Raw genomic sequence first — 16,644 nt, forward strand, 5'->3', positions numbered from 1 at the left:
GAGGCTCCCTGCCCCATCCCCTCCTCCCTTTTCCCCCTTTTTCTTTCTCTGCTCCTTCCCTGTATTCTCTCCTTGCCTTTCCGCCCCCACCCCCCTCGCCCACCCACGCCCACTCCTCTCCGCTTTGTGTGCTCCTGTCTGTCCCCTACGGTCCCCGCATCCAGTATTGGCCTCAAACAGGTCTTGCAACAGGCTGATGAATAGCCCCCATGCTTTGTGGAACCCTTATCTGACCCTCGGATTGTGTACTTGATCTTCACCAAGTGGAGAAATTCCAACAGGTCTGCCAGCCAGTCTGTAGCTGTGGGTGGTGCTGCTGATCGCCAGCCGAGCAGGATTCTCCGGTGTGTGATTAAGCTAAGGTGTCGGCCCTCTTCCCCATATGTAGTTCTGGCTGGTCCGAAACACCGAAGACTGCCAGTCTTGGACCTGGCTCACCCTCACCCCCAGAACCTTGGACATGGCCTTAAAGAAGGCTGTCCAGAACCCGACACGTCTTGGGCAGGCCAAGAACATGTGGGCATGGTTAGCCGAGCCTCACTGGCACCGTACACATTTACCCTCTACCTCTGGGAAGAACCTGTTAATTCGGGTTCTAGTTAGTGAGCTCTGTGCACCACTTTAAACTGTGCAGGAGGAGGTGGAATTGGCCCTACTTAGTGCTTCGCTCCAGAGTCCCCAGCCCACTTCCATCCCGGGTTCGTCCTCCCATTTCTGCCTCGATCCTTGCACTTTCCAGAAGTCGTGCGTTGATGTCCCCACAGTTCCCTCTTTCCTTCCTGTCCATGTTTCGTAGTTCTTTCAGTAGAGTGTCTCTCGGGGCCCTAAGTTGCCTTGTCGTCTCCTTGCGGAGAAAGTGTTTGACTTGAAGGTGCCGGAGCTCATGTCCTGTCAGTTGCTCCAGTTCTTCCGTTAGCTCCACTTTTTAAAGGTGCTGTCCAGCAACTGGTGGGAATTTGTGGTTACCGCAGATGGGAGGACATCCCAGTTAAACCAAAATGTTGCCTTATTTGGTTTCATGCCCTCAATGTGGCTACTGCCACTGGGCAGGATGTGTACTTTGCTGGGAGGGAATGGGAGCACTGCCGTGGCGAGGGCCCGAAGGGCCGTTCCCTTGCAAGAGGACTCCTCCAGCTTCACACATTCCAGTTTGGTTCTCATATCCATCCCCTCACCTTCTCAGCTGTGGCTTCCCAGTGGTAGTATTGCAGGGTCAGGAAGGCCAGGCTGCTCATGTTTTTCCTCCTTTGCAGTGCAGACTTGGGGATTCTTGGGCCCTTCCCTCACCGCCCACCCACCCCCCCCCCCCCCCCCCCCCCCCAATACACAAACGGCAAGACCATTTTGTTCAGCACTTGGAAAAAGGCGTAGGGATGAAGATCGGTATGAATCTGGACAGGAAGAGGAACCTAGGCAGCACGTTCATGTTAATCATCTGCACCCTCCATGCCAGGGAAAGTGGGAGTGCATCCCATCTCTGTAGGTTCTTTTTAACTTCCACTGCCAGTCTGGTCAGATTCCCCTTGTGGATCCGTGTTCAGTCATGGGCTACCTGGATCCCCTGATAGCGGAATTTGCTTTGGGCTTGTTTGAATGGTAAAGTCCCCAGCTCTATCCCCCCCCCCCCCCCCCCCCCCACCCCCCCTCCCCCTCTTGGGTTCACCGGGAATGCCTCACTCTTGCCCAGGTTGTGTTTGTCGCCTGAGAAGGCCCCAAACTCTTCCAGGAGCGTCATGATTGCTCACAGGCCGTTTTGTGGGTCGGAGATGTCGAGGAGCGGGTCATCCGCATAGAATGAAACTCTGTGCTCTCTGCCTCCTCTTCGGCTGCCCTTCCAATCTCTCGCATCTCACAGAGCGATCACCAGGCGTTCGATTGCCAGAGCATGTCATGATATGCAAACATGCAGCTAATGAACACATAGAATAGGATACGACCAATGAGCAGTCAGGACACTCAGGGGTGGTATCTCACTCTAAAAGGGATGAGGCACTCACAGCCCGCCTCTTTCCACAGATCAACATCTACAGGATGAGACAGAGTGTATCCTCAGCATCACACCCCAGCACGTGGCTTAGAGCAAGGCTGGTTCAGTTAGACTGAGTTACTACATTTAGATTAGCAGAGAGTCAAACTCATTGAGAACTGTGCTAATAGTTCAATAAAACACATTAAACTCACTCCAAAGTCTGGAGCATCTTGTACTCAAAACTGCATAAGTGGCAGCTTGTGTTATTCCAAATTACATAACACAACAGAGCAAACAAGAGCGGGGACAGAGCAGGGACAGTGGGCATCCCGGCCTTGTGCCTCTATGCGGGACACTGGTAGCGCTGCCTGTAGACTAGCCACCTGACCCCTTTAAGCCTAGAAGACCTCCAGCCAGCTGCGGAGAAACTCCATCCCCCGAGATACTGATGCTGAAAGGCCCCTTTGGCCCGTGTCCTCTCTGCTGCCCCTTCTGCGACTGGCAGCCTGGAAAGTAATGCCAACCTCAGCGCTCACATCTGATATCACGTTTGGGGGTGAGGTCACCAGGTTCTCGTTTTTATGCAGCTGTTGGAACTCACGCTGACATGACGTCAAGCCGGTGACTGGAGAATATTCATTGAGAGGGCAGTCCCGGCTGGACGGCTCCCTACATATATTGTAATGTACTTAAATTAATTTCCCAGCCTTCCGCGGCAGGATTCCCGTTACCACTGGCTTTGACCAGGAAAATCGGAAAACACAATCTTGCCAGCGAGAATTGCGCTTCCCAATTCTCACTGTATTTTGTGTCACTGTTCTCACTGCTGGCTAATGTGGTATCAAAATTCCGATCCAAAGGCGAACTTTCTCCAAATGGCGAAAATCGAAAGTCCAGGACATAATTTATGGTATTCAAGTAATCCAACATGTTTCTGCATGAAAAACTGCTGTGAACATAAACAACGGGCTGGATTCTCCGATCCTGAGGCTCTGTCCGCAGGATTCATCTGGTCTTACCACCAGAACGTTGACGCCGCCCCTGCACCGATCCTCCGTCCAGTGGGGGGCTAGCAGCTGTGCAGCATAAAGCCCCCGACTTTACTTGCGGATACGGCAGTAGAATGCCCCCCCCCCCCCCCCCCCCCACCCCGACTGGCGGCGCTGGTCTCAGTCCCATTTTAACTCTGTGTAAGCCATTGAGTTTTAAATGAGTTAAAGTGCCACACCACAGGTCTCTGCCTCTTTTCCTAATTTGAATACACTGGTGTGAATGGGGCTTTAAGATGAAGAAAATTACTTTGTTAACATGTTAGAGGCTGACATATTACACTTTCGCCTCTGGCCCCCACGATGTCACAGGCTCAGTCTGCACTCCAGAGATTTGAGCTCATAATCTATGCAGACAATTAGTGCTGCATCATCAGAGCTGCAATCTTCCAAACATGATGCTAAATCAAAACCATATGTGATCTGTAAAGAGGCCATGAAAAATCCAATGTCGTTGTTCAAGCAAGAACAGGTAGGTGTCTTGGTTTGCCCATGCTTACCCTTTAACCAACATTACAAAATGATCGGCTCATTATCGCATTGGTGCTCATCAGACCCTGCTGCGTAGAAATTGACAGCTCTGTTTACCTATATTATGATGTGGAGATGCCGGTGTTGGACTGGGGTGAGCACAGTAAGAAGTCTTACAACACCAGGTTAAAGTCCAACAGGTTTGTTTCGAATCACTAGCTTTCAGAGCGCTGCTCCTTCCTCAGGTGAATGAAGAGGTGGGTTCCAGAAACATTTATACAGACAATGTCAAAGATGCAATACGATACTTTGAATGCAAGTCTTTGCAGGTAATTAAGTCTACAGGCCCAGACAGAGCAACTGGAGTGAATTGTCCCAAGCTTCGGGTAAGCGTTCTCCAAGGCGGCCCTACAACGCAAAATCGCCGAGCAGAAACTTACAGCCAAGTTCCGCACACATGAGTACAGCCTCAACTGGGACCTTGGATTCATGTTGCATTACATTCACCTCCACCATCTAGCCTGGGCTTGCGAAATCCTACCAACTGTCCTGGCTTGAGACAATTCACACCTCTTTAACCTGTGATTATCCCTCTCTCCAGTTGCTCTCTCTGGACCTGTAAACTGAAAGCTAGTGATTTGAAACAAACCTGTTGGGCTTTAACCTGGTGTTGTAAAACTTCTTACTGTACCAATATTATAGCAGTGTTTCCCTATGTTGCAGTTCAAAAGTAATTAATTGTTTAGTTTGGGGTATCCTGAGGTTATGAAAGATGCTGTACATATGCAAGTTCTTTCTTTACCTTCTATGTGCTTCTGTGTTGTTGACTGATATCGCATTGTTGTAAAACATCTTCCTTTTTCAGGGATCTGTACTTCACAAAATAAAGTATAAAATATGATTTGATTTCATGTGTAATATTTCAGGCAATTCTGAAAATATCTGGATGCACATTGATGCCGCCTATGCAGGAAGTTCTTTTATTTGCCCAGAGTTCAGACCTCTTTTAAATGGTGTGGAGGTAAGAACGGCAATCTTTGATGCAATATTCTACTTCCATCCTGTTTCTACTGTTCATAAAAATAGGAAGGGGTGTAATTTTGGAAAAAGAATGACAAAAACCAATGTTGCTTATCGCATTGTAAAGAAGGTTGATAAACGAGGAAAGGTAGATAAAACTTAATATGCATAGAAATAAAGGTGATGCACACTGAAATTAAAAATACAAACTACTTGCACACAATAGACATTTTCCGATTAGTAAAGATGGAAAGGGAAAATAACCTGAACAAGTAACATTAGGCTGTTATTCACAGGATTATTTAGTGATAGATATAGTTCAAAAGTATTTAGTTATAGGCTAGATATTATCGCTGTAGATATTAGCAGAAAATGCATAATTTAGTTATGTTCCATTTCTCCCTCTGTTGTTTTAACAGAGCTATCATTGAAAGGAGTAGTGGAGATTTTTGGAAGTTTAATTCGCTTGTTTGCAGCAATTGCTGAGCTGGCTCCGGGGAAACAAATTGAAAGAAAAATGAAAGCATAATGTTACAACTAAATATTTAAGCTGATCTTGGGGTGCTTCGGTTCTTGATCAGTAATATTCGTAGACATATGTGGAAAATTATGAAAGTTTGTGGGGTCAGTGGCGCACATTCACACCAAGAGAGTCACACCCAAGGTGTCCACTTAAAAGCACACAAATTGTAGTGGATATTCACGAGTCTGGAGAACTCTTCCCCCCCCGGCCGTCCCACTTTGTAATTTTTTTAAGTATTCCTTTTTCATCGCAATACCAGACTGAGTCCCAGCTGGTATCATCATCTAGCCTGATCTCCACTGATGAAGCTATGCTCGGTGTTTGTGAAAGTCAGAAGTCTGAGAATTCTCAGCATTGGAAACTCTGCACTGATGGCACTGTTTGAGGTGGATGGAGGTTCTTCTCCCAACAATACCCATTGGAAATTTCAGCGTTTTGCTGCCCGACCAAGAGGTTGTCCCTTAATAACTCTAGACCAGTAGGTTGAATATCTGTGAATGTTTCTTCCACAGTAGAGTGGCAAAATCCTGCTGTGTAGTTGTCACAGATACAGTCACATGATCCACAACAGACCGCATTTCTGACAATTCTCTGCTCCATACCTGTATGGATAATGGACTCTTGCACATTATTCCAGACAGTGTGAGGTGGTGTTTTTCATTGAATAAGGGATTCAAAGTCTATCCGAATCGGATGATATGTTTATCAACAGGGCCCTGAATTGCCAGATGCTACAGCAGGCCAGGTGCTTGATCTCTGCTGACCATATGTCTGGCTGTAGGCAGCCAAAACCCTTTCTCTTCCCTGCCCATGTTCAGCTACTCAACCCGTGCTAATTCACTCAGGTTTCATTGGACTGCTGGTGTTAGGCCAGGTTCATTCTGTTCCTCAAGTTTCATAAATGGAAAAGTGAAATGTCAATAGTTGAAAAAGCATACTAGAATCTACTCATAATCATACATACATATTAGCAGAGAAGGACGCCATTCAACACATCAAATCTATTCCGACTCCCTGTGGGACAGTCTAGTCAGTTCCATTCCTCCTGCTCTATCCCCGAAGCCCTACATATTTACTTTTCTCAAGTTTCTATCCAATTTATTTGATCATCTTTTTTTCTATTGACCTTTTACATTGTGCGTTCCGGGTCATTACTAGTTGCATTCAAGGTTTCTTCCTTACATTCCTCCTGTATCTCTTACTCAAAGCCTTAAATCTCTGTCCTCTAAACCTTGTACCATCAGTTAATGGGATCATCTTATCTTTATCTCCCTTATCTTGCACATCTCTATCAGATCTCCTCTCCACTTCCTTTACTCCAAGGAGAACTATCCCTGCTTCTCTAACCTAGCCTTGTAGTTAAAAATCCCTCATTCCTGGAACCATTCTGAATCCTTTCAATCAACTTTTTAGTCTAGTAAATAGCACATTTTTCGAATGCATGTTATCTATATTGCATGTATTTCCTTTCAATAAGTATGGATTTTGACTTGTGTTTTATTGTTAAATCAACGAGGTAATAACAACTCATAAGGATTAAATAGTTCACTGGCTTTTATTCAATGTACAAGCAATATTCCATTTTACAAAAAGACAAGTATTCAAACAATAACCAGACTGCAAGGAAATGAAAAATAATTTCTAAATAGATAGATTAAATCTGTAATAACTTCCAATGATATTTTTAGTTATTGAGGAAATTTAATCAGCATTATGTCTTGCATCTGTCAATGTTGTAACTATTCATTGGATTTCCAATCCCAAAGACTTCACTTTTCATGTAGTTCCTCATATATATGAGGAGCTACAAGAGAATGTCAGACAAAGACACTCGTGTGCTCATGGGCTTTTTTGGCCATTAATTTAAAGAAAATCTATATTTGAATATTGACATACAATCAAATTGCTTTACATGGTAATATAAGCTGAGGGCACTTTTCTTTGAAGGTTGCCGAAAATTACTAAAGTTATGAAGGAAATGCACATAAAACAAATGTTATTGGCAGAACATTGCATTTCATGGTTGGTAATACACCCAGTCCCCAATGATTAATTGATTGAATTTAAGTCAAAACGAACAACATAATTTTTCACTGAAATGTTACAATACTCAATAAACAGTACACTGTGCTGTTGAAAAGAAGCATAGATAGGCTTGATTTCTGCTCATTCATATTTTAGCAGAACCCTGGTGGCTTTAATTGTCAACCTTTTATTGATTTCTCCTTGCGTCCCTTCTTGGTGATAATTTCTTGCTAAATTTGTACATTCCATTCATAATTGTCGCCCCTTAGTTCCTTGCAGACATTATTCATGTGAAATCCTTATCGGAATCAATTTTTACTGTATACTCACCAAAGGTCACATTTGGAAATGTTTCATTTTTCTTGAGCAGTCCCTCTGCATTGAAGAAAACTTGCTTCCAATCCGTTTCCAATGTGGCTGATTATCATGTGGAACTGGTGGTGCTTGAAGGGTTGGGTAAATGGGTTGTTTGAAGGTTTGTCCACTGCCTCTGATGCCTTGACTTCACCTCTGCACATTCCCTACAATGTCTCTCCATGTGTTTGGTGCCTTCCCGAACGATCCTTTTTCATTTTGGTTGGTCATAAGACAGGGATTCCCATGAGTCAGAAGGGATATTTGACTTCTTCAGAGATACTTTACAGATAGCTTCAAGCATTCCCACTGTCCTCCTGCGAGTCTCCTTCTGTGATTGTGTTCTGAGAGCATTTGCTTTGGTAGTCTAACGTCAGGAATACAAACTACATGTCCTGCCCAGAAGAGCTAGTTTTGAGTGATTAGCACCTCGAGGCTGGGCAAGTTATTTTAGTGAGGACATTTTGTTGCACTGCCTATCTGGCCACTGGATTGAGTACATCTTGCGAAGACACCACTGCTGGCAGTTCCTCAGTGCTTTGAGGTATCTACTGTATGTTGTCCAAGTCTGTGAAACAAATAGGAGGTCTGGAATCACTGCTGCAGTAAACCATGATCTCAGGCTTAGGCTTGAGATTCAGGTCCCTTTTCCTCAGTTAACTGAAGTCTAAACACACAAATTGGAGGTGAAGATGGATTTCATTATCTCTGTCTGTCCCCGTTGAGAAGAGGCTCCCATTATGTGGAAAATGGACAACATTTTCCAAGATCTCACCATTATTCGTAACCAACAGTGGATGTCTTGTGCTGTGGGAGCTGGTTGGAAGAGGACATTCATTTTCTGAATGATTAGTGAAAGGTCCATTTTCTCATATGCTTTGGATAGGAATCAACAATAACCTGGAGCTCTGCGTTTGAGCTTGCACACAAGTGTCATCTGGATACTGAAGTTCTATGATAGAGATTGGAGTGATTTTGACTTTGGATTGAAGGCAACCTAGGATGAATAATTTCTCATCTTTTCTGTAGATTATCTCCACTTTGGTGAGTAATTTGCTCGAGTAGAGGTGCAGTATTGCAGCAAAGACAATGGAGAAGAGAATTGGGGCAATACCTTAGCCTTGGTTGACCCAGTCTTCACTGAGATAGGATTTATAATGGTTCCATTGGTGAAGATTACAGCTTTCGTATCTTTATGAACCAGGCAGAAGCTCGTGACAAATTTCTGAGTCGACCCAAATTTGAGGAGTGAAAGAAATTTGGTACATAGGCTAAATAGGCAGAAAAGACAGATGACCCGTAACAGTCGAAAACAGTTTATTGGGGTCCCAGATAGGACAAATGTGTGGGGGAATTGGGGGGTTGTTGCTGATTTTCATGGCTGCTGCTGGCGGCAGTCTGCTCAGAATGATACACTGGTCCGAACCAGACACATGGCTGGATGAAGCTGACCTCCAAGGCTGCAAGTGACAGCCCTTTGTCTATTTGCCAACAGGCCTCCTCAAGTCAGCCAAGATATTAAAATGCTCTTTGTCTTCTCCAAGGCGCAGGTTGGAAGTGAAAGTTTGCTCAGTTTTCTTCACTCTTTTCAAGTTATGCAAGTGTTAGACTGGAGTCAGCATAGGTCCATCTCAAGAAGCTCTCTTTTTCCCAAAGTGTTGTTTTCCCTCTTGAGAATTGTATAGCTTATTTCTGGGTGGCTTATGCCAATCATTTATTAAATTGTGCATTGGCAAGGGATGGATTTTACAGATAATCCCTCTTATTTCCATCGGAAGTCCAAGGAGTCATTTTGTGGCTCATCGCTTGCTTCAGCCTTGTTTCAATTATGGGTCCCACCCCTTTATCAGGATTGGGAATATCTTGTTTTGTGACGTGTCCTTGATAAAGTTCAATTGTTATTTTCTATTCACCAGCCCAATGAGCTGGAATGGGAGTTTTCTTTACGAAAGAAAGAGGAGGGGAAGAGCTATTCCTATAATACTCAATACATTTCTTCGGATTTCATAAAATTTTTCAACGGTGATTTCTTACAGGAAGATTCCCCATAAGCCTTAAGGTTGACTACACCAAAGATCACAAGAATAAGGGGCAAAATTCTCCGCTTGGGAGACTGAGGGCTGGATTCTCCGGTTTTGAGACTAAGTGCCAACGCCGGCGTGGAAACCGTAGCATTTTACGACAGGAAAAACTGTGCAACAGCTGCACCGATTCAGCTACTTTAAATGGGCTAGCACCATCAACAGGTGGAACATAATCAATTCCATGTGAAACGGTGCCAGATTCGCCGGATCCGTGATTGCCGCACATGAGGCTCACACGCGGCAGCCGCACTTAAACGATCCATCCCCCCACACTCACCGTCCTAATCAACAAGATGGCTGGAAGGAGAGCAGCACCATGGTTCAGGGATGCTGAGCTGGACACCCACCTGGATACCCTCCTGGATGCCATGGAGGAGAGGCAGGGTGTAAGGCCGCTTGGCACCGCTGTTCACCGTGCCTGGGCGCCGTGGGCAATGTTGTCCGGACTGGCATGCAGTGCCGGAAGAAACTCCACGACCTCCCTCAGGGTGAGTTGGCTGCTCCGTAACACTGGCACTAATCCCGCTCCGCACACATACCCGTAACCCGGCCCTTCCTCCCCCCCCCCCCAGGAAACAGCTGAACTCCCACACTGCCCCTCAACCCCCTCAACACCGCGCCCCCGGCCGCTGTCTAGTAATACGTGTCGTTTTGTGTCTTACAGGACATGCCGGAGATGGTGCCGGTCCTTCCGGAGCCTCCAGCCAGTACCAGATCCGGTGCCCCCAGAGAACCGAGCATTGATGGGGAGAGCAGTCCAAACACCAGCTCTCCCCCCGGAGAGTCAGGACACCCCGGAGCTAGGGTCATAGGATGGCACTGATGTTCCGTCACAGCTGTCTCCTACACCCTCCACCATCCCAGAGGCTATCACCTCGTTTGGGCACATTAGTGAAGAGGCTCTTGGGACACTATGTGGTGCGCAGCACATATTGCATCCGGTACAGCAGGTGGAGGAAGGAGCAGCCGAGGGGCCGACCGGTCAGAGGGCAGGCCAGCCCCAGGAACCAGCTGCCGTCCAGACGGATCCCGGGCTTCTGGAACATCCAGTACCAGTCACAGTGCAGATGCAGCCAGAGACCCGGGTACCACAGGAGGGGATGACGGTGCAGGTGGAGGAGTCCATCCATGTGCAGGAGCAGGGAGTGGTACCGGTCACGCGTTCTACCCAGGCTGACACCGCATGGGTGGCATCTATGTTGGAGGCATTGGGGGCAATGGTTTCGGCTATGGATCAGCGTGTTGAACTCCCGGGGTATTCCCGGGGTATTCCATGCAGGCGGCGGCCAAAGCCCAGGATAAGGCTGCCCTCTCACAGACAGCCGTGTGCCAGAGGGTTCCGTGTACCCAGAGGAAGGTGACCCAGTCACTGGTTGATGTGGCGCAGACCCACAGGGTGGTGGCACAGTAGCAGCGTGATGTGGTGCAGTCCCAGACGGAGATGGTCCATTCCCTGTGCTCCATGGCCGCGAGTGTGCAGACCTTGTTCGAGACCAGAGCAGGCCTCCAGGATTGGCAATGCAAGGTGATGGGCGGGCCTTGGGATTGCTCCGCTTGCACCCCCACCCAATGGAGTTGCCCGGGGGGCAATCGGGCACCCCAAATGGGGGAGGAGTAGGTGCTGGTGACTCCGCAGGGGAGGTGCCGGAACACCGCAACACCTCCAACCCTTTGCATTTGGATTTGTTTATCGTCACGTGTACCGAGGTACAGTGAAAAGTATTTTTTTGCGAGCAGTTCAACAGATCATTAAGTACATGAAAGAAAATAAAATAAAAAGAAAATACATAATAGGGCAACACAAGGTACATAATGTAAATACATAGACACTGGCATTGGATGAAGCATACAGGGCTGTAGCGTTAATCAGGTCGGTCCATAAGAGGGTCGTTTAGGAGTCTGACAACAGCGGGAAGAAGCTGTTTTTGAGTCTGTTCGTGTGTGTTCTCAGACTTTTCTATCTCCTGCCCGATTGAAGCAGTCCATATCTCTGGTGCATATGGTGGACAGCGGGCAAAACAGGGCGGCACCACGCCACCGGATCACCCGAGCAATGGCCGGGCCCATCCAGGCCGGGTCACCCCAGGAGACGCGTGCCAACCTTGTTGCAGGGCAGGAGTCACAGCAGGCCGCCTCCACCCCTCCTGTACTATTCGGTGAACCACTTAGGCATAGTGTTAGGGCCCATAAGGCCAGAAAGTTAGACATCAGTTAGGTGGGGACGGGTGCAGAGCACAGTTTAGTTATAGGGGCTTGGGCCCAGACTATGTATATATTTACACACAATAAACACCTGTTAACACCGTGAAAACTGCCTCTGTGTTCCACCTGATAGGTGTGGGTGTGTGCTGGCCGGGGGAGGAGGGGACCAGTGCAGGCCCTGTGGGAGGATCGTGCTCCCCCCCCCCCAACCCCCGTACCCTGACAGTCCTCAGCACCCCCAGCCCAGGAACTCGACTGGGCTGTGTGAGGGACCGGCCACCTCGCATGCAGGGATGACACAGGTGGAAGGTGCTACCGTGGGCATGAGTCAGACATTGTCATACGATGTGGAGCACCAGAGCTTATCGCAGGGCGGATTGTCATCATCCTCCATCCCATGGACCACACCCGCTGTCACTGCTAACCCCGGGCCTCCAGCCCGTAGGCTGGTAGAAGGAGGTAACCCTGGATGACTCGGGATATTGAGGCCATGGTCAAAAGGACGAAGGAGGCATAGAACATTCATTCGCCGCTAGGATCAAGTGGATCTCTTCAAGAGTATAGGGCCTGTCGGAGTTGAGCTAAGTGAGAAATCAGGAGGGCAAAAAGGGGATATGAGATTATCTTGGCAGATAAGGCAAAGGAAAATCCAAAGAGATTTTACAAATACATAAGGGGTGACTAGCAAGAGGGTAGGGCCTCTTAAGGATAAACAAGTTCATCTATGTGCCGCTCCACAAGGAATGGGAGAGGTCCGAAATGAATATTTCTCGTCAGTATTTACTGTTGAGAAAGGCACAAATGTTAGGTAAATTGGGGAAATAAAAAGTGATGTCTTGGGGAGTGTACATACTACAGAGAAGGTGATGCTGGAGGTATTAAAGCGCATTACAGACTGGTGAGCCTTACTTCTGTAGTGGGTAAATTATTGGAAGGTATTGTTAAACTAGAAAGAGTGTAGAAGAGATTTACGAAGATGATACCAGGACTTGAAGGTCCTGTTATAAGGAGAGGCTGAATAGACTGGGACTTTTTTCCCTTGAGCGTAGGAGGCTTACGGGTGAATTTAGAGGTCTATAAAATAATGAGGGGCATAGATAAGGTAGATAGCCAACATAGTTTCCCAAAGGTAGAGGAGTCTAGAACTAGAGGGCATAGGCTTAAGGTGAGAGGGGAGAGATACAAAAGAGACCAGAGGGGAAATGCTTTCACACAGAGGGTGGTGAGCATCTGGAATGGGTTGCCAGATGCAGTAGTGGAGGCGGATCAATTTTTTCCTTTAAAAAACAGTTAGACATTTACATGAGTAGAGTGGGTTAGAGGGATATGGGCCAAATGCGGGCAAATGGGACTAGATTAGTGATAGAAACCGGGCGGCATGGACAAGCTGGACCAAAGGGTCTGCTTCCATGTTGTAAACATCTATGACTCTATCGTAGTGCCGCAGGTATATATGACGGAGGGGTGTGCAAGCAGGTGGTTTGAGGAAGTGAGGGGGTGTGGGTCTGGGATGTGGTATCCGTGTCCCTGGCCAGCACCGACCCCCCTCGCCATCCCCTCCCTCCTAATCAGTGAATCTGGAGGCGATCAGAGAGTCCCATTGGTCCTGGCGATGATGTTGTGCTGCCTCCCCTGCCTGCCTCGGTCCCATGTCCTGCTCATCGTGCCCCTCCCCTGCATCCTCCTCCTCGGACGAGGCCTGTCCGTCCTCTTCATCCTACTCTTCCAGCACATTGTTCCTCTGCTGCGCGATGGTGGAGGATGCAGCAGGCCACCATGATGCGGGCGGCCCTCCCAGCGTCATTCAGGAGGGCCCCTCCAGAGCGGTCCAGGCACCTGAACAACATCTTCAGGATGCCGATGCACCGCTCGATCACATTCCTGGTTGCTGTATGAGCGTCGTTGTTCTCCATCAGTCTGTGGCCTCCGGATAGGTGTCAACAGTAACGTCTGTCACCCAGGAGCCAACCCCTCAGCCGGGTGGGGGGATTGCCCCTCAAACATGTCAGGAATCACCGAGTGTGCCAGGATGAAGGAGTTGTGCACACTGCCCGGGTATTGGGTGCAGAGGTGTATGATGCGCAGCTGATGGTCACAGACCAGCTAGATGTTAATCGAGTGGTATCCCCTTCAGTTAGTGTATATCAGCCTGTTAGCCACAGGTACCCATAGGGTGACATCGATTCCGCCTAATGCCCTCTGGACCAGCGGCATCCCAGCGATGGCAGAGAATCCCACTGCCCGGGCATCCTGGTGAGCTCGGTCCACATGGAAATGGATGTATTGAGGCGTCTGGGCATATAGGGCCTTTGTGGCGGCACAGATGAACCTGTCCGCCGAGGTCTGCAAGATCCTGGACAGGTCCGCACTCGGCGACTAGAAGGAACCCGTTGCATAGAGGTTCAGGGCGACCGCCACCTTGATGGTCACCGGGAATTGGTGTCCTCCACCATACTCCTGAGGCGCCAGGTATGCCATCATTTGGCAGATGTGTGCACTGTCTCTCTGCTCAGGCGGAGTCTTTGACGGCATGTCCGGTCCAGTAGGTCCTCGAATGACAAGCAGTGTTGGTACACAACAAAGCCACGTTGGCACCTTTTCTTCCTCGGACTATTGGGCGGCCGGCCCTCCAGCCGATGCGGCCGCCACCTGCCCCTCTGCAGCCCGGTCCTTTGCTGGCCGTTCCACTGTTGCTCGGTATGCCGCTGCCCGCACCGCTGCTCCAGCTTCCCTCTCCTCTCCGAGCGTCCCCCGCTTACACGGCCGCAGGCATTTTGCAGAGCTCCGACCATCGCCATGGCAGACATCATTGCTGGTTGAGCACCAAACGCCATTGTCTGCAGTAGGTGAAAGACCAACAAGAGTAGGAAGGCAGTGCAGGTGACCCCTGCGGTCATCTCCCTGCAAAACAGATATACCGCTTTGGATACTGTTGAGGGAGATGGCACACCGGGGGAAGGCAGCAGCAGCCAGGTTCATGGCACCGTGGCTGGCTCTGCTGAGCAGCAGGGCAGGAAGAGGAATGGCAGGGCTATAGTGATAGAGGACTCAATCGTAAGGGGAATAGACAGGTGGTCCTGCGGACGCAATTGAGACTCCAGGATGGTATGTTGCCTCCGTGGCGCAAGGGTCAAGGATGTCTCGGAGCGGCTGCAGGACATTCGGGGGGGGGGGGGGGGGTGAACATCCAGCTGTCGTGGTGCACAATGATATCGGTAAAAAACGGGACGAGGTCCTACAAGCTGATTTCAGGGAGTTAGGAGTTAAACTAAAAAGTAGGTCCTCAAAGGTAGTAATCTCAGGATTGCTACTAGTGCCATGAGCTAGTCAGAATAGGAATGTCAGGATAGATAGGATGAATGCGTGGCTCGAGAGATGGTGCAAGAGGGAGGGATTCAAATTCCTGGGGCATTGGAACCGGTTCTGGGGGAGGTGGGACCAGTACAAATCGGACGGTCCGTACCTGGGCAGGACTGGAACCAATGTCCTGGGAGGGGTGTTTGCTAGAGCTGTTAGGAAGTGGTTAAACTAATGTGACGGTGGATGGGAACCAATGCAGGAAGTTGGAAGATAGTAAAACAGGGACAGAAGCAAAAGGAAGTAAGGGGGAAAGTGTAAGGCAGAGAAGCCACAGTCAAAAATCAAAAAGGGCAACAGTACAAGGTACAGTGACTGAGGGGAGCTCACTTAATAGGCCCAGTAATACTAAAAGGAATAAAATGGGGAGTAAAAAAATTAATGGTAAGTGACGTGGCAGGTTGTTACATGAAGATATGGGTTCAACAACAAGGAAAATTAGGAGAAAAGTTAAGAGGAAATATAACTTAGGAGAGGTTACTGATCGAAGTGTTAAGATTCAAAACAGAGGTAAAAAAGCCAATATAACTACTTTACCTGAATGCTCGTAGTATTCGAAATAAGGTAAATGAGTTGATGGCGCAAATCATTGTGAATGGGAGATGAGGAAATGGCTGAGGAACTGAACAGGTTTTTTGGGTCGGTCTTCACAGTGGAAGACACAAATAACATGCCAGTGACTGATAGAAATGAGGCTATGACAGGTGAGGACCTTGAGAGGATTGATGTCACTAAGGAGGTAATGATGGGCAAGCTAATGGGGCTAAAGGTAGACAAGTCTCTTGGCCCTGATGGAATGCATCTCAGAGTGCTAAAAGAGATGGCTAGGGAAATTGCAAATGCACTAGTGATAATTTACCAAAATTCACTAGACTCTGGAGTGGTCCCGGCGGATTGGAAGTTAGCAAACGTGACACCACTGTTTAAAAAAGGAGGTAGGCAGAGAGCGGTAATTATAGGCCAGTGAGCTTAACTTCGGTAGTAGGGAAGACGCTGGAATCTATCATCAAGGAAGAAATAGCAAGGCATCTGGATAGCAATTGTCCCATTGGGAAGACACAGCATGGGTTCATAAAGGCAGGTCGTGCCTAACTAATTTAGTGGAAATTTTTGAGGACATTACCAGTGCGGTAGATAATGGGGAGACAATGGATGTGATATATCTGGATTTCCAGAAATCCTTTGACAAGGTGCCACACAAAAGGTTGCTGCATAAGATAAAGATGCATGGCATTAAGGGTAAAGTAGTACCATGGATAGAGGGTTGGTTAGTTAATAGAAAGCAAAGAGTGGGGATTAATGGGTGTTTCTCTGGTTGGCAATCAGTAGCTAGTGGTGTCACTCAGGGATCAGTGTTGGGCCCACAACTGTTCACAATTTAACGAGATGATTTGGAGTTGGGGACCAAGGGCAATGTGTCCAAGTTTGCAGACGACACTAAGATGAGTGGTAAAGCGAAAAGTGCAGAGGATACTGGAAGTCTGCAGAAGGATTTGGATAGGTTAAGTGAATGGGCTAGGGTCTGGCAGATGGAATACAATGTTGACAAATGTGAGGTTATCCATTTTGGTAGGAATAACAGCAAAAGGG

The 16,644-nt window shown here is 48.0% G+C and overlaps 1 protein-coding gene across 4 annotated transcripts in view; it reads left to right on the forward strand.

Moving 5' to 3' along the window:
• The window catches only part of LOC119966288 (aromatic-L-amino-acid decarboxylase-like), a 195,394-nt gene that overhangs the window by 120,392 nt on the left and 58,358 nt on the right, over window positions 1–16,644 (forward strand). For all 4 annotated transcript variants that reach the window (XM_038797742.1, XM_038797739.1, XM_038797741.1 and 1 more), the window contains exon 8: window positions 4,416–4,510. In XM_038797742.1, the coding sequence (XP_038653670.1) occupies window positions 4,416–4,510 (95 nt within the window). The remainder of the gene's footprint in view (window positions 1–4,415; window positions 4,511–16,644) is intronic.

Source organism: Scyliorhinus canicula, chromosome 5 (assembly GCF_902713615.1).
Source record: "Scyliorhinus canicula chromosome 5, sScyCan1.1, whole genome shotgun sequence".
NCBI lineage: Eukaryota > Metazoa > Chordata > Chondrichthyes > Carcharhiniformes > Scyliorhinidae > Scyliorhinus > Scyliorhinus canicula.